The sequence below is a fragment of the Prionailurus viverrinus genome, chromosome A2 (genome assembly GCF_022837055.1).
Source record: "Prionailurus viverrinus isolate Anna chromosome A2, UM_Priviv_1.0, whole genome shotgun sequence".
Lineage (NCBI taxonomy): Eukaryota > Metazoa > Chordata > Mammalia > Carnivora > Felidae > Prionailurus > Prionailurus viverrinus.
This window is the reverse complement of record NC_062562.1, coordinates 43,006,066-43,030,516: the sequence shown is the minus strand read 5'-3', so window position 1 is coordinate 43,030,516 and position 24,451 is coordinate 43,006,066. Positions and strand designations below refer to the sequence as shown.

General features: G+C 35.7%; 1 protein-coding gene across 1 annotated transcript in view; it reads right to left on the bottom strand.

Annotated features, from left to right (window-relative positions):
* Nucleotides 1-11,804: 11,804 nt before the first annotated feature.
* The window catches only part of CNTN6 (contactin 6), a 168,812-nt gene continuing 156,165 nt past the window's right edge, over nucleotides 11,805-24,451 (bottom strand). The window contains 5 exon segments of the mRNA XM_047848967.1: nucleotides 11,805-11,971; nucleotides 11,973-12,033; nucleotides 12,883-13,051; nucleotides 13,814-13,926; nucleotides 23,456-23,642. Coding sequence (XP_047704923.1) covers nucleotides 11,929-11,971; nucleotides 11,973-12,033; nucleotides 12,883-13,051; nucleotides 13,814-13,926; nucleotides 23,456-23,642 — 573 coding nt within the window. The 3' untranslated portion in view covers nucleotides 11,805-11,928.

Sequence of the window (24,451 nt, the reverse complement as noted above, 5' to 3'; positions counted from 1 at the left end):
GTTTCTAAATAAGTTCCATTTATTGAGAGCTTCAGAAACTGCGAGGAAATGTATTGGGTTCTGGGGATACAATGATGAACCAAAAACCACATGGCTTCTATCCTCATGGAGCTTATGGTTTACTGGAAATTTTAGGAATTAATTTTAAAATAACACACATATATTTTGAAGAACTAGAGGCTTGATAAGTGTTAGGGGAGAGTATATTGGTACAATGGGAGATGGTAAGAGGAGAATTTTACTTAATCAGAATGAATAGCATTAATCTGGTGAAAGAGGCAAGAGTAGCTGTGTGAGGGCAATAGGAGACTCCAGGGCAAGATAATACCATGTGCATAATTCCTGTGGTGAAATGGGGCACATCATGGTTGGAGGGGAATGAAGGTCTGTTGTCTTGGCACCCCAAAAACCAGGGCTACAGTGATAACAGTGGAGTTTAAAGAGATTATTAAAAGATAAGATAAATAGCAGAGAGATAAGGCAGGAAAATTCCTGAGAAGGGTGCAAAAATCAGTATATGGCAGAAGACTTTTATTTGATAATGGAGATTTCACTCATAGGAAGCTCTTCTAAAGTCATTTAGTTCCTACAACCTGCATCTTATGTTTCTACTTCTCCTCTCTTATTTTACTAGAGCTCCTGTCCCACACCATGAGAGATAATATACCAGGTGTGGAGGTCATGGAGTCCCTGTTCCCCGTGGAGTTGCAGATACGAGTGGAGGAAGATGCATTTCCTGTAAGCCAAGTAAGAATCCTAAATGCACTTTCTCAGAGAATCATGGTTTTGTTTTAAGATTTTGTTCTTTAGTTCCATGAATGCTATTCTGTCAACTCATTAGAAAGCAATACGCTTTAGTGGGCTGCAGAAGGGACCATTTTCAGCAATATTTCTATGAAACAAAGTGAGCATTATGTTGTAACATCCAAATGACAGCTTTCCTAGAACAACACAATATATTTATAAGCTGGCGGCTGTCTATACATTGAAAGTGTCATATTTCATCTTATCTGTAGACTATAGTTTGGAAACAGCTAGAATTATCCCCCACCAAGAATTCACCTAAACCTCTAGGCATGTCGAATGCCAAGACTGTATAGGTAGGTTAAAAGGGTAAAGGAGAATCCATTTAGGAGAATAAATTAAACATTGATCTTGGTGATAGAGATGTTCAAATCATTTTACCTTTGGATATTAACTTGTCTTCTGGACAATGGAGGAAATAATGCGAGAATTTTCTCTTTGCCTTAAAATGTAAGTTTACAGAGAATAGCTGTTTCTTTAATTGTCACAAAGCCAACAGAGTTGTTAAATACAAATTTCAAAAAATAATTCATGTACAGTCACTTGTCATGATATCTTAAAATGTTTGTTCATCAGCCTGCTTGAGATAAATGAATAAAAGATTCATGTTGATAATAGGCTCCCCCCCATTTCAAGAAACTCTTCTTATAAATATTACAAAAAATGTTTTTCAGGCAAACCACAGTATTTAAGATCATAATTTTATATTCTTCTATTTAGATTACTCTTGTTCTAAACTATATAGCTGGCAAAACACACAGACTTGTTAACAAAGAAATAAAACCTTTTTCATTTTCTCCCTGCCTTCTTGTCTTCCTTGTACATTTCTCAAAAGCCTACTACATGCTCAGCATAGTCATTAAGTGCTGGAAAATTCACAGCGTTCAATTATTTTGCCATTATGTGAGAGAAGCTGGAAGGTGAACCAACAATTGAAAGATCAAGTGCCAAATGCGGTGACAGGGATGTATGCAAGGAGCTCAAAGGATAAGTAAAGGTGAGAAGTGCACTCACAGTCTCAGAAGAGTGTGGGACAGAGTGGGAACACTGTGCCAGTGGCTGTCACTAGGGCTGGTTACTGAAGATGCTGTTGAAGGAAGGAGGGCAATCCCTCCAAAAAGGGGGGCATAAGCAAAGGTCTGTAGGAACAAAATACAATGTCAGGGAAGAGCAAACCATTTGGTTACTCTAAACTTACTAATTCAACGTTTGATAATAAACTCTTTTTTGAAATGAAGTCAGAGAAAAAAAAACCTATAGACATTCTGTTGGTTTCTCACTTTGGAATTAGGTTAAACTTGAAAAATCTTTCTGTTCTGAACCAATCAGTAGTCAATCTTAATTGCCCAAGTATTTTGCAAATGGAGTTTTCCAATCATTTTGAATGAGAGTTAACTTTATCTCTGAGTATCTTAGGGGTAAAAAAATGTTTTAACTTAGTAAAGTCAAGGTGGTAATCCGAATTTACCTAATTTGATGGCTGACTCAAGATCTTGCACTGTTCAGGATTTTTGTTATAAAATAGAAGCTATGCATCATTTGTACCATTTAAGTACTACTCCATTACTACTAAATTACCTATATATAATAGTACATTGTAAGGAAGAAAAATTTGATACTTAGAAAACGAAGTAGGTGACTTTGAATGTCACCTCAGAGGTTAAGGGTCACTACCACCAGTTAATGAAGAAGCTGGATCTCTCAGGGAAAAATGTATTTCTTGACCCCAATTTTAGCGATGTATTCCTTTGACATCTTCACCCAGATATTTCATAGGCATCTCCAACTTACCATGAACCCCCCAAATCTTAACGGTCTTCCTATCTTCTGTATTCCTAGGTGTGTTCCTTCTCTAGTTTTAACCACCTGATAATAACAAAAAAATTAAGGCATACCTTACCTGCATTATAGCCAATTGATAATATTTTAAAGTGTGTTGGTGTTTTTTGTTTTTGTTTTTTTTTTACATTTATTTATCTTTGAGAGAGAGAGAGAGCACAAGGTGGGTAGGGGCGGAGAGAGAAGGGGACACAGAATCCAAAACAGGCTCCAGGCCTCGAGATGTCAGCATACAGCCTGACGCGGGGCTCGAACTCACAAACTGTGAGATTATGACCTGAGTCGAAGTCGGACGCCAAACCAACCAATTGAGCCACCCAGGTGCCCCAATAATTTCTTTTAAGTTTTTAATTCCACTTAGTTAACATAGATTGTTATATGAGTTTCAAATGTAGAGTGTAGTAATTCAACACTTCCACACAACATGACAAGTGCCCTCCTTAATCCCCATAACCTATTTCACCCATCTCTCCACTGGTAACTATCAGCTTGTTCTCTCTAATTAAGAGTCTCTTGATTTGTTTCTTGTTTTTTTTCCCTTTGCCCATTTGTTTTGTATCTTAAATTGCACATATGAGTAAAATCATACAGTATTTGTCTTTCTCTGATTTATTTCGCTTAGCCTTATACTCTCTAGCTCCATGGCAAGATTTCATTCTTTTTTTTTATGGCTGAATAATATTCTGTTGCATATATATACCACTTCTTCTTTATCCATTCTTGGCCAATTGATAATTCTTGACAAGTCTACAGGTATCCATCCCCTGCTAAGTCACCATTAACTATCACATGGACTACTGTGAAAAACTCTGGTTCCACCCTTGACTTCCTAACAATTCATTTACCACTCAGTAGCAAGAGTAATGTTCTTAAAACATACATAACATTTAAAACTTAAATGCACATCCCTCCTCATTATCTGTGGTGTCCAAGAGGACTGAATTCCAGCTGAACTCTGCATATGCCCCTTCTGGTGCCATTCTCCATCCACACTGGCTTTCCATGAATAACTAAACACACTGACCTCCTTCTCCTTAGACATTTGCATGTATTTTACCTTTTCTGTTTGAAATGCCCTTTCTTCCAATTCTTTACATGTCCAACTTCTTTTCCTTTTTCAGGTCTTGGTATAAATGGAAATTTTTCTAAGAAGATGTCTCTGATCACTTACTCCAATGTTAATTTCCCATTGTGGTATCTTATCACAGCATCTTCCTTCCTAGCATTATTCCCTCCTAGCATTTACCACAATTTGTAAATATTTTATTACTATTTTTTTGATGGCAGTGGGGAGTTGGTTGGTATATCACCTCTCCCTAATATATGTCTATTTTTCACTACATTTTCCCATTTTGTAGAGCCAAGCACAATGTATTGAACATGGTAAACAATTAATGTTTCTTGAATGATTTGATGACATAAACATAGATCTATTTGATGAGTAATTGTAATGTTTCTGACCTGAATATAAACAGAAAAATATGTTTTTTTAAACATTTCATTTTATATAAATATTAGTTTTTCTTACATTAAAGTCATAGTTCATAAAAGCTAAAATGATGTGATCATGTAAATAAGTATAAGGTAATATGCTATAAAAAGCAATGACAATATTTATTACTAGGCTTTCAAAAACATAGAGTAAACCTGGGAATTAACATAATTAAAGTGGTGACAGAAAGAAGCTATCCCTGCTACCTAATTTGAAAGCCACAATCGGTGTTCCCTAGGACTAACTACATTTCATGAAACACAAAAGTAGCTCACTAGGTTAGTGCCATGCAGGAAGGCAGACCCAGAAGTACCCAAGGAAAGCTGGATTCACATGAAAATTGACTTCTGAACACTGACAACTATATCAATTTAAAAAAATTTTTTTTCAACGTTTATTTATTTTTGGGACAGAGAGAGACAGTGCATGAACGGGGGAGGGTCAGAGAGAGAGGGAGACACAGAATTGGAAACAGGCTCCAGGCTCTGAGCCATCAGCCCAGAGCCTGACGCGGGGCTCGAACTCACCGACCGTGAGATCGTGACCTGGCTGAAGTCGGACGCTTAACCGACTGCGCCACCCAGGCGCCCCCAACTATATCAATTTTAAAATAAATGAACACTAATGACGTCTAACCCGTCCGGGGTTGGCTTGTGTCTTGGGTTGAAAGTGTGCAACCTCTTTAGTGACAAAGGACTATTTTTTTCCCCTGAAATTTCCAGTAAATCCATCAGGTATTCGGAGCTTTTGGAAACAAATATGACTAAACATTACAATACGGCCTAAGGAAGTAGCATCTAAGAAGAGAATGTCATAGCTTTGTGTTATACTTGCCAACTAAAAATACTCTTCTGGCTGAATATATGGATTTAATATTGCAGCATGACAAGATTATTACATTTCATTATAGTGTATGGTCAAGTATATAGCCTTTAGTTAATTTGGTTGCAGGGAAAAAAAATTACAATGTAGACCTTGGAATGATCCAAATGCCTTCTTGACACTGTGGGTGTCACTTCCTAGCTTGACTGCATAATTCTCAGAGTCATGTCTCTACAGACAAACTTATGAGTATTTTTCCCAGTAATAATCTTCCAAGGGAAGGAGAAGGTTTTTCATAATTCTGCGTTATTTTCTATTAAAAATATTGTCCTTTAAATTGTTTTCAATTTTAGAATACTGAAAAAAATATTTTATATGTGGATATAGCTACATCAATTATACATCACACCAAATTATAACATTGTTAAGATGGAAGCTTCATTAAAAGACAACATTATTATGGTAAACTTTACCACTTTTATAGGAGCAGTAATGAGATTCTATCAGTTTATGCCCACAATGTACGCACAGTAATTTATGCCTCCTTTTGGTTGTTTGTTCACCCAGAATCTATTTTTTGAGCAACTATTGGATGTCAGACACTCTACTGATGTGATGGATACAATAGGGGATATAAAGGTAAGGTCTACCTCTTCTGGAACTCATTTTATAGAAAAATGGGACAAGAGGTTAATAATATAATATAATAAAAACATAATGTATACTAATATATAAAATAATTTATATGATATATGATACATAATGTGACATAAGGTAATGTGAAATAATAGAAACCATAGGAAGTTTTCTGGTGAAGAATATTAATTTCAGATAGACACATCCAGGATCTTAATTTTTATCAACAGGTATGAAGTTAACATTAATTTCTCTTCTGTCCATTAATAGCAACAGGTTGTAGGCAATCAAGTTATCTTTAACTAGTTACAATGCATTTTTCAGCAATCATCTAGCTTGAAATACAAATTGATTCTAAACATTGCTCCAAATAATTTAAACCATATCCCTGCTTTACTTTTAAGAGTCTCTTCAGAAATAGCTCTACTCTCTTAAGAATGTAGAAGGATGAAATTAGTCCCATGTGAGTTTGCAAGTCTAAATATAACAATAATTTAGGATGACAACACTTTCACTTTTAAACAAATAAGAAAAATGATCTGATTCAGAAGGCTGGTAATATATTCAATTATGCTTTGCTGTCATTAGAAAATAGGCTGAAATTAATCTGCTCAAAGTTGGGAGATTTTATAACGACTGCACTTAAAGGTAATAAAAGTTGCCTAGAATCATTACTGTTAGTATCTAAAGCCCTTGAGAATACTTGAGGTTTGTTATGAGTAAATATCATTTGAGAAATTCTGTTGCTATGACATTTACTTCACAAGCTGAAAATTCCATCATGGATGGATGTAGATTATTTTGTTTGAATGAAAATTATTTAGTCCATGCAGGCCAATATGAATTTGACTAAAATTTCAGTATCTCAAAATTATTACCTTTCGCACTTTCCAATTACTGTTTTCCTCTAGGCATGGTACCTGGTCTCAGTCACTAATGTATACTTTTTCAAAGTGCCATTGCAAAAAGTCAATATACTTCTGGGAAAAAATTATCATAATAAAAATCATTAGAATTTATGAAGTGCATTCTATCTTCAAAGTGATTCATAAACATTAATTAATCACCATCCAGGAACAGGTACCTACCCAACACACCATTCGGTTCCAGGAATACGTGACAAATTTGCCATGATTTCATCCAGCATGCTTTTATAGGGACAGGGTCTTTGATAGGGACAGGAAGCAAAACACATCATTACATCAGGATTTCTTTTCTCTCTCATTGAGCTGCAACTTACTGCCTTTATTTAAAGTCATACTTTCTTCTCTCCTGAGCTTTGCTCTGGACAAGATAAATATCTTCTAAGATATGCCTAACCAGATTGTAAAGTATATGTTTTTCAAAACAGGATCCTTATTCTGATGTTTTCTCGAAACCACTATATTCCAAGAATTTTATTTTTGTGTATTACTTCTTTTAAGAATATATTATTTACCCACCAAAATCTGGACTTTAGGTCAGCTTATTATTTTAGTCAGGCTTATAAAAGAAAAATACTTATTTTCCTAAGGAAAATGGGGGAAAACAAATCTCCCTAACAGTTGGCTGCATAAATCTGTCCAGAAAGCAAAATATGTGTTGTAAGAATCATTCTCTCTGCCCAGGACTGTACCAAGTGCTGTCAAGAAGAGGAATATTAAAAATAATGGGGCAGATAAATTTACCTTTTTATAAAAATTCTCTTGCTATATAAAGAAGTGAAAGAACTCCTAACAACTATTATTTATAATTTCATGAAAGAAAATAAATGTTCATATGGAAAAGTAGAAAGAAAATAACTTCCAAATTAAAAATAAATTAATGTTTATTTATTTTTGAGAGACAGAGATAGAGTGCGAGCAGGGGAGGAGCAGAGAGAGAGACACAGAATCTGAAGCAGGCTCCAGTCTCCGAGCTGTCAGCACAGAGCCCAATGTGAGGCTGGAACTCATAAACTGGGAGATCATGACCTGAGCCAAAGCTGGATGCTTAACTGACTGAGCCACCCAGGCGCCCCTCAGGTTTTAAAATAATGAAGAAATTCAGGATTTTTATATTTTTTCTACATTATTATCTTAATTATATTAATAGCTTGTTATGAAAGGATGAACAGACTTTCTAGGCCTGTGGTTTACATATACAAACAATAATTCCATAGAATACAGCACCTTGCTATTCAACGCATACAGAATAAGCCCTGACATACAAATTTTAGGTCAATAGACCAAGCCAAACTCACTAATTTGATGGTAATGAGATAAAGAAGTTAAAAAAAAAAAAGGTAAACTAACTATCAATTATTTTAAAACTTTTGATTTTCTCAGAAGAATAAAGCTTTAAGTAATGATAATAATTGAATTATTTTTATAAAGTAACGTACTCTTTTTTGTCAAGTAATTTTATTTTAAAATTGAACATGTAAAGCAAACCAGTATTCATGTTCAACTTCATGTCATCAAAGAGTGGACATTTCACCACATAAAGCAAAAAAATGTGTAACCTCTCAAATAGTTCACAAATTATTCATTATTAAAATCTCATCACACTGTATGAATTTTCTCATTTTGCCCTGAACAATGAAAGTTTTATCACAGCTTTGCACTTGGGGACCTCTAAAACACAGCAGCAATTCTCAGTGGAGAGTAGAGATGGGTCAGAATCTCTAAGGGTTCTTTGTGACTTGAAAAAGCATACTCAATTTAATCATTGTTTTAGTAATGAAAATTCAATTAACTCAGAGTTAAAGAAAAGCTCAAGAAAGCTCAACACAATCATTTAGGCTAGTGAAATATAGAAATAAATTGGAAAAGCTATATAGTGTGTGTGTGTGTGTGTTGTGAAAGGTAATGAAACACTGTCTTATACTAAAAGAAGTCAACTATGCAGCTTGATAGAGAATTGCAAGGTTTTAAAGGAACTCAGAGATCTTGTAATCCAACATCTCATTTTACAGATAAAGTAACTGAGAAGAATATTTCAATAATTGCATGTCAAAAGTTTATAAGGTTAGAATTTAATTATTTGAAATCATCAAAAACAGCAGTGTGATGGTTAATTTTATGTGTCAACTTGCCTGGACTGCAGGGGTTCCAGATATTTAGTTAAACAATATCCTGGGTATGTCTGTGAGGAGTTTCTAGAAGAGCTGAACATTTGAATCAGTAGATGGAGTGAAGAAAATTGCCCTTCCCAATTTGGCAGGGCCTCATCCAGTCTGCTGAAGGCCTGAATAAAATAAAAGGCTATGGAAGAAAGAACGGTTTCTCTGCCTGATAGTCTTTGCTCTGGAACATTCATCCTCCCCTGCCTTCGTACTCAGACTCAAAACAGAAATTATACCATGGGTTCTTCTGGTTCCCAGACTTGGATTGGAACTATGCCATTGACTCTTCTGGGTCTGGAATTCTTTGCTTCCATAATTGATAGCAAGTTCTTATAATCTTTCTCTCTATATATGTGTATACAGGTTTGCAACTGTGTATACACACACCTACACACTCTCTTTCTCTCTGTCTCTGTCTCGGTTCTGTTTCTCAGGAGAACCCTGATTAATTCAAGTACTGAGTTCAACAGTGATGCGATTACCAAATTGTTGATTTCTGTTGAATTAAATATGTAGTTCTATAGCAAATAAAGTAATAAGTATGGCATTTGGGGAGTGTATACAAGTTGACATCTCAAGATGGAGTCTAGACTGATAACATACAGAGGCTTAAAAATAGTAGATTCACTTAGGAGAGAGAATGATTATTTTATCACATTTGAAGTCCAAATAGAATCCATACAATCTCTCACCGTATTTGCTGTTAAAGATAGCAAGTCCTCTTAAGGGCCACCTTCTGGTGTACAGTTAGAAATTGGACACTGACCTAGAGGATTTTAATGTGAAGAATAGAAGAGAGGACATGGGGCTGATTTGAACTTCACATTACCTGGCAGCCCAGAGCTTTATAGGGTCGTAAATCTGCTGTGTCAAGTCTCCTAACCCTTATTCCCTTTTCCTCCTTGAGCTGTTTCCAGGTGCAACCACATTTCTTCTCCTTCCTGTAAGAATTATGAAAATAAGTTATCATATTTATAACAGTTTCTACCAGCAATAAAAGGGTCCACTGGAAATATTTTGTAAATGTTGGGAGAACACACATCACACAGAATGTCTTCCTGAAGTGGATTAATGGAATCATCACTGGTTCCATTCTTTAGTGCCATTTAGTTTCCAGAGTAGGTGGACAACTCGTTTTTCTTGCAACTTTTTTGGATTTTGACATAAGCACAGGCCGAATTTGTTAGCATAGTCTATTGGACACTTAAGGAAATATAGTAACGTGTTTCATTAGGGGTTTAATTCATAGCGGCAGATGACAGCAGCTCTATTTGTTGAAAACTTGCAATGTGGAATTCATTACACTCAACATTTGTGTACGTTATGTCCTTTAATCCTGATAATAGTGATGTGGGGATGTTAAAAGATGTGTCCAAGGCTTCACTTAGTGTAGAAATTTAAGTAAATCAAGAGCCAAAACAAATGCTATTTAGTATTAACACCAAATTATATTCCAAAAATTTTAGTATGGGTTGATAAATAATAAATAGCAGATATTGAATAATGTATAGTTTTAAACCTCCAACAATTGTGAATTAAAGCACAACTGCAAACCTATAAGAGTTATTGATAAGAACTGCCTTAGCCTTCGGACTCATACACATACAGCTATGTATCCAATTTGCTTAATCAGTAGAAACAAAAATCTTATAGTATATTTAACTCTCAGTCTCTGCTTTGTGGAGGAAGACACAAATCTTGTCTCTCACTAAGTTGAGAAAAACATTGAGACCTTGTGCCGCTGGTATTTCTGATCAATACAGATGTATCTTGGACAGGCAGCTGTTAACATGAGTGTGCCAAACAACATTTGCTCTTGCTTATTTATTTTGCTCCCTCAAAGCACAGCCATATCTTAGGGCATGGAGGAGAATAAGGCTCATTAATTTGTACTGTATGCTTGACACACTATTCAGGCAGGGAGAAATTCTGAACTATGAAAAGTCATTGTCCATCTGCTCCTGACTATACTGGGTATTTTAAATAGCTCTAAAATACATTAGAAATGAAAAGAACAAAATCCAATTTTGAGGACTGTGTGATTTGAGGGTTGTGAGGATAATTCAAATATTTTCAACATAATTAAGAGGTTACACCATATGAAGAAGGCAGAACTAGGGTGGCCATTTCTCAACCCTAGCTCCCTAGGACATCAAGACTGATTGGCTAGGAGCTAGTACAAGCTGCCAGGAGGCCAAACTCCTTAAGGCTATTTGTGAAGGAAATGGATGGCCACATAGAATGGCACTGTCCCACTCATTAACCTTACCTTCACCCAGACTGCTTTCTCCAGAATGCAGATCCAAGAAGTAGAGCCACTGACTGAAATAGGTTCACCTTACAGAAGAGCCAACACACAAAAATCTTTATAAGACTTGGACAATGTAGGACTATTTTCATAGTTGCAGAGAAGATTGGCTATATATATGTGTGTATTTATTTATCATAGATTTATTTATTATATGAAAAAAAGGCCACATGCATTGCTAACAATTTGTAATAATTACCTGAGACTTGTTCATGCAACTTTTTTTCTTAGGAGATTTCAAAATTGATTTAAAAAATTAAATTTTGCTGTGAGAAACTGCCTATGATATACCAGACTTGTTAAATTGTTTTAGATGGTTGCTTCTTCCCCTTCTTTTCTTTTTCTTTACCATAAGGCACTTTCTCCTGCCACTATTATTACTGGGATTCTTAGGAAAGTGAGTTGAAAAGAACATCATGTATATACATAAATTACTGGGTACAAATATTTCCTGGCCTCACCTCATTCAGATGTAAAAGCACATCACGCTTTGGAAAAGCTTACATTTTTAAAGAATCCCAACTGTAAACAAATAATTACATTTTATTCCAAGTAGGGTGAACATTTTTAATAGTTACATAGACTGCCTGAAGCATGTAAAAATATACATATTTTCTATGATAACTCAAATCTATTTCATATTTATCATCATCATCAAGGGGAGTTATTTATACTTTCCATATAAGTCACTTAAAAGCCACAGCAGTTACAATTCCACGGATCATTTGGCACTTTCAGAATATATGAAATCATGTGCGAACTTTAAAGTTCAAAAGTGTTTAAAACTGTTTTATTAATGTACCATAGATATTTACAAGATCTTAATAATATACATTTTTTTTTTCCAAACAAGTCTGTATTAATGATGTATTTTGTGATAGGGGCTGGAGAGCTTATTTACAGAATGATTTGTTTTCAAAAAACTCTCAAAGATTTATGGTTTTATTCATCGTATAAGTGGCTGAATTGCAAAACAGTAAAAAATGATGACAATTGACAGGAAACAGACGCTAGGTTCTAAGACTGGAACTCCTCTGGAACTCAAGCCTGCAAAATATAAAAATAAAATGAAACATCTTGAGAAAAAAATACAATTGCTTGTTAGATTAATTTTCAAGACCTAAAATGCATACTATCATTTGTCTTCAAATAACACGTTTTAGTATACTAGTTTTGTTTATATTATATACAAGGAAGTGTCTTTAGTCTTCTATCCTAGGCTATCTGTTTTAAATGTAAAAATGAAAAAGGAAAATGCTTAAATTGACCAAGTCTGACGGAAGGGTAGATTAGGATTTGCCAACATGTGGTGCCTGATGATTTCACTGAGGCCCAACTTTAAGCAAGTGATTCATCTGAAGCAAAAATAACAAATCTTATTATGTGCTAAATCCAACTGATTGGTATGACCTGCTTAGTACACTGTATGGAGAGGATCTGAGATTTGCGACTCAGCTCCCTATGCAAGCCATGATTGATTAGTGATGTCTGCGATGGATATGGGAATAGGGGTATAAGTACATGCGTTTCATATTTTCTGTCCCTGCTCCAAGAAGCCTGTGAAAACCCACAGAAACACTTCCTGATTTTTGTACCAAGAGAATGAATTATGTACCAACGACACACAGTTGTGTTTTCTTTTCTTTTTTTTTCTTTTTGAGATTCAAATGAGGAAACATGAAACTGTTTGTAATAAGTATGCATGTTGCAAATTTGAGGAATTATTTAAAGAAAGATTGACTCATCACCTCTTGTTCACAACTGAAAATGGAAACACAGACCTTTTATTTTTTCACCCAACATTCAAACAAGAATTGGAAAGCTTCATAGAGCCTAGATTTCAGGCTGCAGCTGTCCAGATTCAAAATCTACAACAGCGATGGTGATTCAACTTACTTGACATTTTTGGAATCCTAATTTCTTCACTGCTGCTTCCATCCCCACCATCACTAACTGTTCTTATTTCAATCAAGTAGTCTTCTTCAAACGGAACCAGAAGCTCAGCCGATGTATTGTTTGTTTCCAAGATATGGGTTTTACTCTGTCTGTTTTGCCGATACAGAATCTAAATAAAATAGTGAATCAAAGTTAAAAGGACATGTTGCTTTTTTAAGGTCCAGACACTCTTCTGGAACACTCTACAATGTATCATTATAAATGCTGTCCTCCTTGAATGGAAATGTCCAGTCTATGCCTTTTCCTTAAACTTAGGAATTAAAAAAAAACAAAAACAAAAACAAGAACAAAAACAAAGATTTTGTCTTTGGCCAATGCTTCTGAAATGACAATAGATTTATCTCAATTAAATAGCTTGAGGCTATTACCTTTGGAGCTTGCTGTGAAAAGTCACTGGTTAGTTTGGACCCGTTTCAAATACTGGATATATGCATTTGCTAGGAGATGATGTCCATTACCAGTGATAGAAATAATGTGCTGTGGGTATTTGGCTATACTCTTGTTAGATTCCTTTTATATTGTTAAAGGCTTACATGCCACTGCAGCCTAAGTTCTAGAAATTCTATTTGAGTATATTCGTAGATTTCATTCTCATCTCACCTTACTACTCACACACACCATCATCTTCTGATGGCAAGGGGGAGTCGCTTGAAGAAAAACTTTATTCTTGTTGTACCATGACACATTACTGTCCGCAGCATATAAAAATTTTCAGTGAAGAATTTGAAAGAGGCAATGTTAAGCATTTTTCAAATAAGTTTTAAAGATTCCTGTATTTTCAAATGTATAAATTTGTTTCTTATTTGGTTGTGACATTCTTGGTTCCTTAGTAATTTAATTGATATTATTAAGGGAGAAACAAAATACTCACCTTGTAGCCCAACACTTCAGACTCATTTTCCATAGTTTTTACATGTTCCCAGTTCAGGCATAATTTAGAGTTTGTCAGTTTCCAGGCAATGTTAGCTGGTGGTTGGCTTGGTGCTTTAAAGAGATAATCAAAGATCCAAATGAATTTTAATTAGCTCGTGGTTACTGTATGGCCCATCAACATGAAAAGGGAAAATAAGTCCTGGATGATTATCATAGCAGAAGCACAACTTTTTTCAGTGTCATTTGAAATATCATACTAATTCTAATCAGAATAAGCAAATTCATTTAAATTCTGGTCATTTGGGAATGTGTTTGTGACAAACTTATGAATTAATAATGGCTTGTTACATGTCCAGTATTAATGTATTAATCATTGCTTTGAATTGGTTTACTTTACCAATATATAACTAGATGGAGGGCTCTGTTATCTAGTGTTCCATGTGGTCATCAATCAAAGAGCATGTCAAACAAACTCAGGCTACAAACCCTTTATACATATCAACACAGAGGTTACTTCTTAGCAGTCTTTTCCATTTTAATCTTGCATTAGTTAGGACTCTGACTTTAAGTAACACAACAAACTCAAGATACTATAAGCAAAACAGTAAGAGATTATGAAGGATACAGGGGAATCTCTTAGAACTCATGGCAAAATGCAAAAGAGCTTTAAGAGGGACAAAACAAAAATGTCAAAAAGCCAAGAAGTTCTTTCTGCTTCCTACCGTTGTGTCTGCTGCATGGTCATCTTACTGTAGATGCTACAGATCTCTTTGTCATTCTCAGCGTATGCAGCAGAAATCGTGACTGTTCTCCATATCTGACATTTGAAATCTACTCTGTTCAGAAATAGTCCATGCTAGAAGCCCCAGGAGAAAAACGAGGATTGATTGCCTTTGGCCATGTCTATTGCACTCTAATCAATTGTGGCTAAATACTAAGAAAAATGCATATCATTGAATATAGAGCTGTTCGGAAACCCAGAAAAGAGAAAATAATTACAAACTGGGGGATCATCCCAAAAGGTGTTTACTCTAAATCCAACATGCAGTTTTTAGTTCCCAGAAATTAAGGTTGTCTAGGAGAAAGGTGGTAAGTAGTAAGAGAAGATGGTCTTCGAATCAGCCTTCTCAGGGCAATAATGGATCTAGTCCAACTGTAAATTTTACATACAAGAAAACTAGAGTCCAGGTTGGTGGTCCAGTTATCCAAAAGCAAGCAGTTAAAGAGTGGCTGAGTCACATCAGAATCCCATTCTCTTGATTTCTAAGCCAGTGTTCCTCCATGACAACATGCTGCTTTTCAAAGATTTGAGTCCACATGATTATTTTTGAGATTTAGGAAACTGGAGAGATTAAAAATAATTTAGCTGGAAAGCAGAGGCAAAGATAAAACTACCCAGCAAGATGTTTTTGGCATCTTATTTGAATTTGTGAGGCTGAATGAGCATAATATTTAACTCATTATAACACTGATGGAAATGATTTCTTTTGGAGCTTTGACTCAACTACTATTTAATCCCTTATAAATTACTGGATGAGTCTTGCTTGGGGTGTCTGAAATTTTATTACCATATATTACCATTGCTGTAAACCCACAGGGACATTACTCTTGTCCACCTAGTTACTGACACCTCAACTGAGACACGGCTGAGAAATGTTTCCCCTCTGCTTCCAATAGGGCTCAGTTCCTACTTTACAATAGATTTGTCACACTGAATTATAATTATTCTTGATTGTGCGTTTCTTTAACTGTATTGAGGGCATGTACCTTGTTCAACTCTGTATTCTCAACCACTGGCACAGTGGTTGACACATAGAAGACATACAGTCATATATGTTGAATAAATGACTACAATAAGATAGCTAAAGAAAAACCACTCAGAGTCCTGAGTGATTGTCTCAGGCTATATTGATTATGTACTGGGATGTGGTCAGATCCATAGGTGACACAAAGTGGCCAATCCATTCATTATTCTTTCCTATAATCAAGGTCAATTGCCATGGACAAACCTCAAGCAATTCATATGATTTATAAGATAGGCCAAATGGATTAAACTTTCCCTAGTACATTTCTTGACTATATATACTCAATCATAATTAAAGGCCTAAGAGTTTTGCACTTAGTAAGCACTCAATGCATGTTTGCCAATATGTTTTATTCCTGAAGGACTAGATAGCAACAATAATAGTTTTGTAACTATTCTCCCTCAACTATCCCAGGGTGCCTTTTCTAATATTTTTCTCAGTTATAAAAGAGATCATATAAAAATTCTCAGAAGATACCATAGTTTTAATATCTAGTATGCTCTTGTGGCACATTTCTTTTATCTCTGTTCTTTAAAATGAAGCACTAACATTAACAGCATCATATAATCAATACAGGGAGAATATAAATTTGCTCCTTTGATGTCATTGGCAGTGATGGACTCTGAAGTATTCATCTATTTTTGTGTCTATTTTGTAGTTCATTCAGAGGAAAAGTACTGTTTTTAACACTACAAATCCACTGGTGAAGCTCCAGGCTGGGAAACAGAACTGACCCTTCTATCAACTATGTTTACAAGGAGTTTATGACTATGGTAATGACACCAAAATGGTTGCATTTGCTTATCTACCCAAGCATAAGTAAAGTGTTCAATGGACATAAAGTGACAAAAGTTCTACCAGGAATGAATTCTTGGTGTGAATGGCCAATGGCATAGATAAATTCTTTGCTATCTTGCTATCTTGGAGGTGGAAAGAGCTGGCCTTTAAAGTCAGAGAGATGTGAATCTGTATCCAGTCTCTTCCAAGAGGCCTTGGTTTTTCCATCTTCAGAATGAGTCAAAAATCTCCTAGTTTTTAAGAGTTTTAGCTTATATGCCATAAAATATGAAATGTTCAGCACTTGGTCAGTGTTACATGCTAAAAAGCTCAGTAAACACTAATTCTCTTTCCTGAGAGTAACAGCTCTCCACTCAGATCTTATGACATAATTAATTTTTTCAATTGTGTTCAAAGTGTTTTTTAATAATAATGTAATTCCAAAGTTTGCAAATGACCCACTTCTTAAATATAATTAGAGTAAATTTAACATTCTCCCTTAATATTTCTCTTATTTGCATTCTTTGGATGGTTTTTTAAAGACAGATGGGGGTGCCTGGGTGGCTGAGTTAGTTCAGAGTTTGACTCTTGATTTCAGCTCAGGTCATGATCTCACGGCTCATGAGTTCGAGTCCCATGTCAGGCTCCGGGCTGGCAGAGTGAAGCCCGCTTGGTATCCTCTCTCTCCCTCTCATACTTTCTCTCTCTCCAAATAAATAAATACAGCTTAAAAATTTTAAGAAAATCTCTTATAAAAAAAAGACAGATAAAGTGGTAGAGTTTTAGCTACTCATAGTCAATCATCTTTCTTATCCTTGTCCATGAAGATGACTCCAATGCCAATGCCTTTTGTCTAGTATTTAAATAAATTTTCTGCAAGTAGCTTTAGAAAGTTGCTTGATATGAACACTATTAACAGTTCTGGTTTCATGTGCTTAATGTACATAGTTAAACTGGATTTCAAATATCTATGATGACATTGAGATTTCCATTACCTTGAAAATCTAAAACGTTGTCACATGGCTAATATGAAACACATGCCATGGATATCTGTACCAAGTTGGTCAATGGTAAACTCAAAAAAACAAGCACTTTTCTAATTTTTAAAAGCGTTCTATGCAGTTTTCAGAGACGAAATAATTTTCTATTAATCAAATGACGGAGTGACATTAAACTAGCTGTCTACAGCTCTAATGCTTTCCTTGTGATCAATTTTTCTGTAGATGGCATTTATATTCAACTGTAGTTCACACTGTGAACTCAATTCAAAAACAACTTCTTATGTTACACTTCTAAGTAACAGCATGGGGTTGACATTTGGGCAAGAGAGAAAGAACATAAGTGCAAGATGAAATAAAAGCTTAATGCTTCCTTTATGTCTAAATATGGATTGATTGCAAATTTACAGCAAGAAAAATCCAGTACAGAGTACTAGTCAGTCAACGACAGGGGCCAAATTGAACCAAAACTTGCAAACACTTTGTGTTGCTGGGTCTGAATATTTCTTTCTATATATGCAGTAGTTTTTTTTTTCTTTTCTTCTTGGAATTGAGGTAAATTTTTTTCTTCCTTTGATTGTAATCTAAATTCCATTTAAGCGATATCTGTGTGGCTCACAATATATTTTCAATGCCCCTCAGTTGTCTTTTAGAAATAGATAATTTTTCACTAAGCTATGATTCTTGTTGTATCACTGATATTTACTTAAAAAAAAAACAAAAAGGCATCATCATTATCACCAGTAACAATAATAACAAAGACTTCAGTCTTTGTTATTAAGCTCTGCATAAGCTGTTCTTTCTGTTTGGAGATCCCTTTGTCCACTACATCTTTTTTTTATTTTTCATGCCATATCAAAATATATACCCTTCACTACAAAGCTCCTCCTTTGTATGTATATCTCAGCCTCTTATTTTCTTTGTAGTATTTTTCACAATTTATGATTCTTTAATTTTTTTTTGTTTTGTTTTCTTTCAGGTTGCCTCTCCACTAAAAGAGAAATTGCCTGAAGGCAGAGATTTTGGCTGTTTTAATCTCCGTCAGCCACCTCACCCTATGCATAGCTCATGTGAAGCACTATTTTTCTTGAGTGATTGACTGATTCATCATGCTTCCAAAAAAAGGCTCTGTCTTCTCTTTAGCTTGCCCAATCAGAATAGGCAGAGATTTTGGTAAATGTGAGCTTTGCTTTCTGAGAATTTACAATGGATGATCAAGTATCAGACTGAAAATCTAGACAGTGACAGTATGAATGTGTGATGGATGCAGAATTTTTGCTGTCACCACTCTTCTGAGGTAATCTTGATGTCATCTCAAGGACATGGAAAATCAAAGTTAGATCCAGGGATAGCATTTGGAATCAGAGCAATCTTCAATGTTTCATTAAAGGCATTCCTCATCTTCGCTTTGGTTGTCCTTTCATGACCCTTGAAGACAATTTCTGCAACAATTTGTAAAGAGAAAGAAAGTAGAAAGTGCTTTCCTGTTTTAAGAAATGCAAAGAAAATGAAATCACCACTGCAGAAGAAGTATAATAATGTGTTACGATGCACTGAGCTTGTGCTGTATGGCAGCCTCTGGGACACCTTGGTGTACATAATAACCTTTAGTTCTCAGAGAAAACTCTGGAGGAAGCCTCATCTGTTTTTCCGATGAGAAAATGGGTTCTGAGTCATCAGAGAATTAGACCTTTCACACAGGTAGTGCATGGCGGAGCTGGGACTCACAGACAACCTTCTTTCACTCAGGAGTCCCTTTCTCTTTCCAACACTATCTCACAATGAGCCAAAGTGGTGGAACACCCAGAAAAATTACAAATACATAAAAGGGGAAAATAGGGGAAACTTACAATTTGGTAGGAAAGATATTTCACCGTTGACAGGCACGGCAGGGGCACGCCACATGGAGAGAATACATGAAGTGAGGTAAGTGAATGTTAAGTTGTGGAAGATCAATAATTCTCATACTACCATGGCTAGCTAGCAAGATAAGTATAGAAAAGGACTTTGGGACAGATGGTGAAAGATCCTCTTGGCCTTTGTTCTGTGGAATAGAGGAGACAATGAAATTCTGGAAGAAGAATAGGGCACGATTCCATTTTCGGAACAGAAATCCAAAGACCATTTGAGGTTTAGACTGAAGATTTGAGAGTTTGGAAAGAGAGAGACTATGTAGATGGTTAAAGATGAAGATTACAAATTAGCACAGTATTCATGGGATGAAGAGATTCGGAGAATCCATCCATGTTCATTGTGTCTCTCAGTCTAATAGATGCCAAAACAACCTGACTAGGCATTTCTTTTCATATCTAAGGATTAAAATACAAAATTCTTTGATTTGTTATAATAATTAAGTGAGATAATGTATGTGGAAAATTAACACAGGGCTTAGGATATAGACATGCTCAGTATTTTATAGCTGTGGTCAACATAATAAGGCCCTTTCCCTGAAACATTTCCATATCCTCATCCCTGGCATTTGTGGGCTTAATATTTTTTTTTAAAATTTTTTGTGTTTATTTCTTTTTGAGAAAGAGATAGAACATGAGTGGGAGAGGGGCAGAGAGAGAGGGAGACACAGAATCCCAAGCAGGCTCCAGGCTCCAAGCTGTCAGCACAGAGCCTGACGTGGGGCTCGAACTCCCAAACCACAAGATCGTGACCTGAGCCAAAGTTGGAGGCTTAACCGACTGAGCCACCCAGGTGCCCTCTAATTTTTTTTTTTTAATGGAAAAGAGGACTGTGCCGGGTATGATTAAATTAAGGATCTTTAGATGGGAAGCAACCCTGGATTCTCCAGGTGGGTGAAGTACAATCCTTAAGAGGGAAGGACAGAGGTAGGAGGGCAGAGTCAGAGGAAATACAATGACAGAAACAGAGGGTGAGAGTCACAGGGAGATTTAAAGATAAGGAGCTGCTGGCCTTCAACATAGAGGAAAGGGTCACGGCTAAGGAGTGCAGGTGGTCTCTAGAAGCCAGGAAACACAAAGAAACACATGTTCTTCTAGAGACTCCAAAAGGAGCAGAGCTGACACCAACACCTTGATTTCCAACCGCTGAAAATCATTTCTGGCTTCTGACCTCTAGAAAGGTATGAAAATAAATTTGTATTTCTTTGTACCACTAAGTTGTGGAAATCTAAACAGTAACAATAGGAATCGGAAAAAAATTCTATTCTATTTTCATAATGACAATGATATAGAATGTTACAGAAGAAAATTAGAGGTTTACTTGGTATTCAAATATAACTCAAATGTAATGAGTTAGAGACCTGTAGAACTTCTTATTCTCAAGTCCTTTTGGCTGGGACACTGAAGGATACAGACTGGTGAAAGCCAACATTAAGAAATATTTGAACAAAATTGCCCTAAAGAAATTAGGAGTTATAAGGGTTTTCATTTGTTTGATTTAATCAGGAAAGAATATGAATGCTTAAAAATAATAAACTGCATTTTAAATTTCCTGAATCTCCTCTCAATTTTCTCTCAGCAGATACATTCTAACATTACATCGTGGTGAAATCGTTCCTTGTTAAACTGTTTTCAAAGGATATGTCCCATACTCTTTGACAACGATGAGCACGTGTGAACACTCAGACAAGCCACCTAGGATCATCTTGGCATTTAATCCAAATTTCAGTTAAGGCCACTTGAAGTATCAAGTGCTTGAAGGAGGGCAACTGAACAAACATGGGGTCACCATGTCAAAGACGAGTTTTACGCTTAAACACATAGAGTAAGTTAGCACAAACTAATGCATGATGATTTAAGTTGTACAGATGATCAAACTAGCAAATTCAGGTTGCAGAAAAGGAAGTTATTTTGGAAGCTTCTTAAAGTAGTTTATTGTTCAGGTCCCAGTCCACCCTAAACTGGTCAATATGAGTACAGATAATATGAGCTAACTTAAGCATTGCCTCAATTACTGCACTATCGTGTCTGTCCATCAATCACGATACAAATCTGTGAGGTTTTTTAAATACTATCTTTACACACTTCAAATCACCCTTGATAGTGCCTGAGATAGGAACTGAATTACACAAATGGGTTTCTGTGAGTTTGGCATCTCTGAATACCTGGACAATCTTAAAACCACTGGAAATTTCCATCCAGATTTGAAGATTAGCTGAAAAAGGTTAGACTCCAGAAGGACTCCAGAAGCAAATCATTCATACCCATATATGGCAATGGCTTCATTGATTTGGTCAGCATGGGATAAAACGGGAAGAGAAAGAGAATTACATTTCTAGTTAATCAGTTCTTGAGGACTGCTCATGACCCAGTCTCTTTCAAACTGGGTAGATTGGAAGAGAGCTGGTTTAAGAATTATTGGCCCCACTCTCCCCTTGAAATGGACTGATCCCCAGAGGCTGTTTGCTACCTGTCTGTTTCTCCCTAGCAGTTTCACAGCACCTTGTATTTTTCAAGGTGCTCCTATAATCAGCACTTCATTTATGCCTCACCAATGATTTGGGAAAGGAGTGAAGGTAGAGAGAATTTCCACTTAGCAGATAAGAAAATTAAAGCAACAAAATGGAATGCCTTGTCCTGTTTCAGGTCATGAATCAGTGATGTATCCAGAATTAGAACCCAGGTCTTTGGCTACTTGACTGGTGATATGGACATAAATGCATCATGTATTCTATAGTCAAAGGTTTAATAACTGAGATGATGTCTAAGTTCTTTTTGGATAGGACAAATATGTGTTTACAGGAAAAAAACTTTATATCACTTGATTTTCAAACTGACTTCAACCACCTGTTCTTTTTCAATACATAGAAAAGAATACTGCATTTAACAGCAAGCTATCCTTTTCCTATGTATCCATATCTCAGTCTTCTTCAAAATTCAACAACTATATTTGAACTATATAAGGTTTGAACTGTTTCTCAAAATTCAGCAACTATATTTGAATCCTCTTTTTTATTGGGATTCAGAGACCAAAGAATGTGTTTTTAAAAGCCCGTAAACACAAATAATTTATGTTCACGTGCAACAGGTAAGGAATATACAAGAATTATACAGTAATAAAAAGGACATATGGCAGCTGCTCCTAAATCATATTTGATCACTGTGCCTCATAATATAGAATACTTGTGTAATACCAGGCTCACTCATAGAACATAATGCAACAACGATCAACTACTCATCCTTTATTCAGTAGGCCTTGCCTATGTGAAAGACAGCTGGCTGACTATTAAGGGAGTTAAAAAGAAGCAGAAGAGTTCATTCTTAAATCTGAGGGACTTCTAAGTATACTGCAGTGATAAGTTATTCTAGAAAGAAAGAGCTAGACATCTGGCAGTGCTAGGGCCACATCAGAGTACAGTCTAATTCTCAAATGATAAACAAGACAAAATAGAAACAAATGAAAAACAATTTACCAAGCACGTACTAATGTATGTACTAGATATATTCTTTATGTCTTTCACTCTTGAAGAAAGCCTTGTGAGGAAATAGGTACTATTATTCTCACATTTTCCAGGTGAGGATATTGGGACTCTGCAAGATTAAATAACCACTCAATAATCCAAGAATGAGAGGTCAGTTTTTTTTTTGTTTTTTTGTTTGTTTTTTAGTATTTATTCATTTTTTGAGAGAGAGAGACAGAGCGTAGGAGGGGGAGGGACATAAAGAGAGGGAGACACAGAATCTGAAGCAGCCTCCAGGCTCTGAGCTATCTCCAACTGATGAGCCATGAGATCATGATCTGAGCCGAAGTTGCATGCTGAACTGCCTGAGACCCGAGGCACCCCAAGAGGTCAGGTTTTGAACTGAGGTTGGGAGAGGGCATCAGAGCCTATGCTTTTAAACATTACACTCTCCTATCTTGCATCTATATACACAGAATATTTTCTCTTTTGGAATTCCAAAAAATCAAAATGGTTTCTTTTGATTGTTATCAGAAAATTTCAACAATTATCCTTATTTAAGGGACAAACTAACCAAACAAAGCAATAAGTAAAACAAGAAGATGGGAAGAATGAAATGGAGAATGAGCAAAGGAACATGTTTTTATTTATAGATGAATCTTGGTCCCTGCAGTGGGATGCATACTTACGAGACTTTTTGGTGGTAACGTTGACTGGGGGGCTTGAGGGCCCTGCCCCTGCAGTGTTGTAAGCTCTCACGGAAGCAAAGTAGATGGTATTAGCTTTCAGCCCTGTGATGTTTTTGGTTGTGACATTCCCACTGACTCTAATTTTCCCAATCATGGATTCTTTGGAGTCATCTGTCCAATATAATACCTGATCATTAAAAACAAAGAACAAACAATTCATTGTTTGCCAGCAAGTATCAACCATGGTAGGTTATGGGAAGGGAGGAGCATAGGAGCACAAATAGAAGAATATTTTCTAATTACAATGGTTATACAACAATAAAATAATCAAAGTCTAAGATTTATAGGGAGGAAATTAAAAAATAAAAATTCGCAATGGAAATCAGAGAATCTAGAGTTTTTTTAGGTTACCAAAATAAAATATTGCATGAGCTATCTAAAGGTTATCGACTGTAACAAAGGGTATATATAATCACTTGGACCAAAGCAAGATTCATACCATCAACAAAGGACTTCAGTTACATTTGGTTCTTGATATTTCCTCCAGAGTTCTTTGAGTGACAGGTTAATTAATAATTCAACTTATATCAGGCTCTTCCTATACATTAGTACTGATTTATGCACATTGAAAAAGACAAAAGAGAATAAAGCTTGGTGCCTGCCTTTGAGTGCCTTATAATCTAGTTGAGAGCCTAGAATATATAGGCAAACAAAATGCAGAGGATGCATTCCAAGTAAGTGATATTGGGAAAAAATGCTCTGGGAATTTGAAGAATTCCAAAATCAGGGAGTGATCAGAGAAGAGTTAGAGGAGGAAACTAGAAATGAGCTTTCATAAATAAATAGGATTCAGATAAGAGGTAAGGCATTCCTGGATTAGAGTAACAGACCTATCATATGAATAGAACTTTCTGTTTGGACTAGAAACTGCATTAAAAACAAAAGCAAAACAAAAACAGTGTAAGGAGCAACTAAAGAGGTATAGAATTATACTTT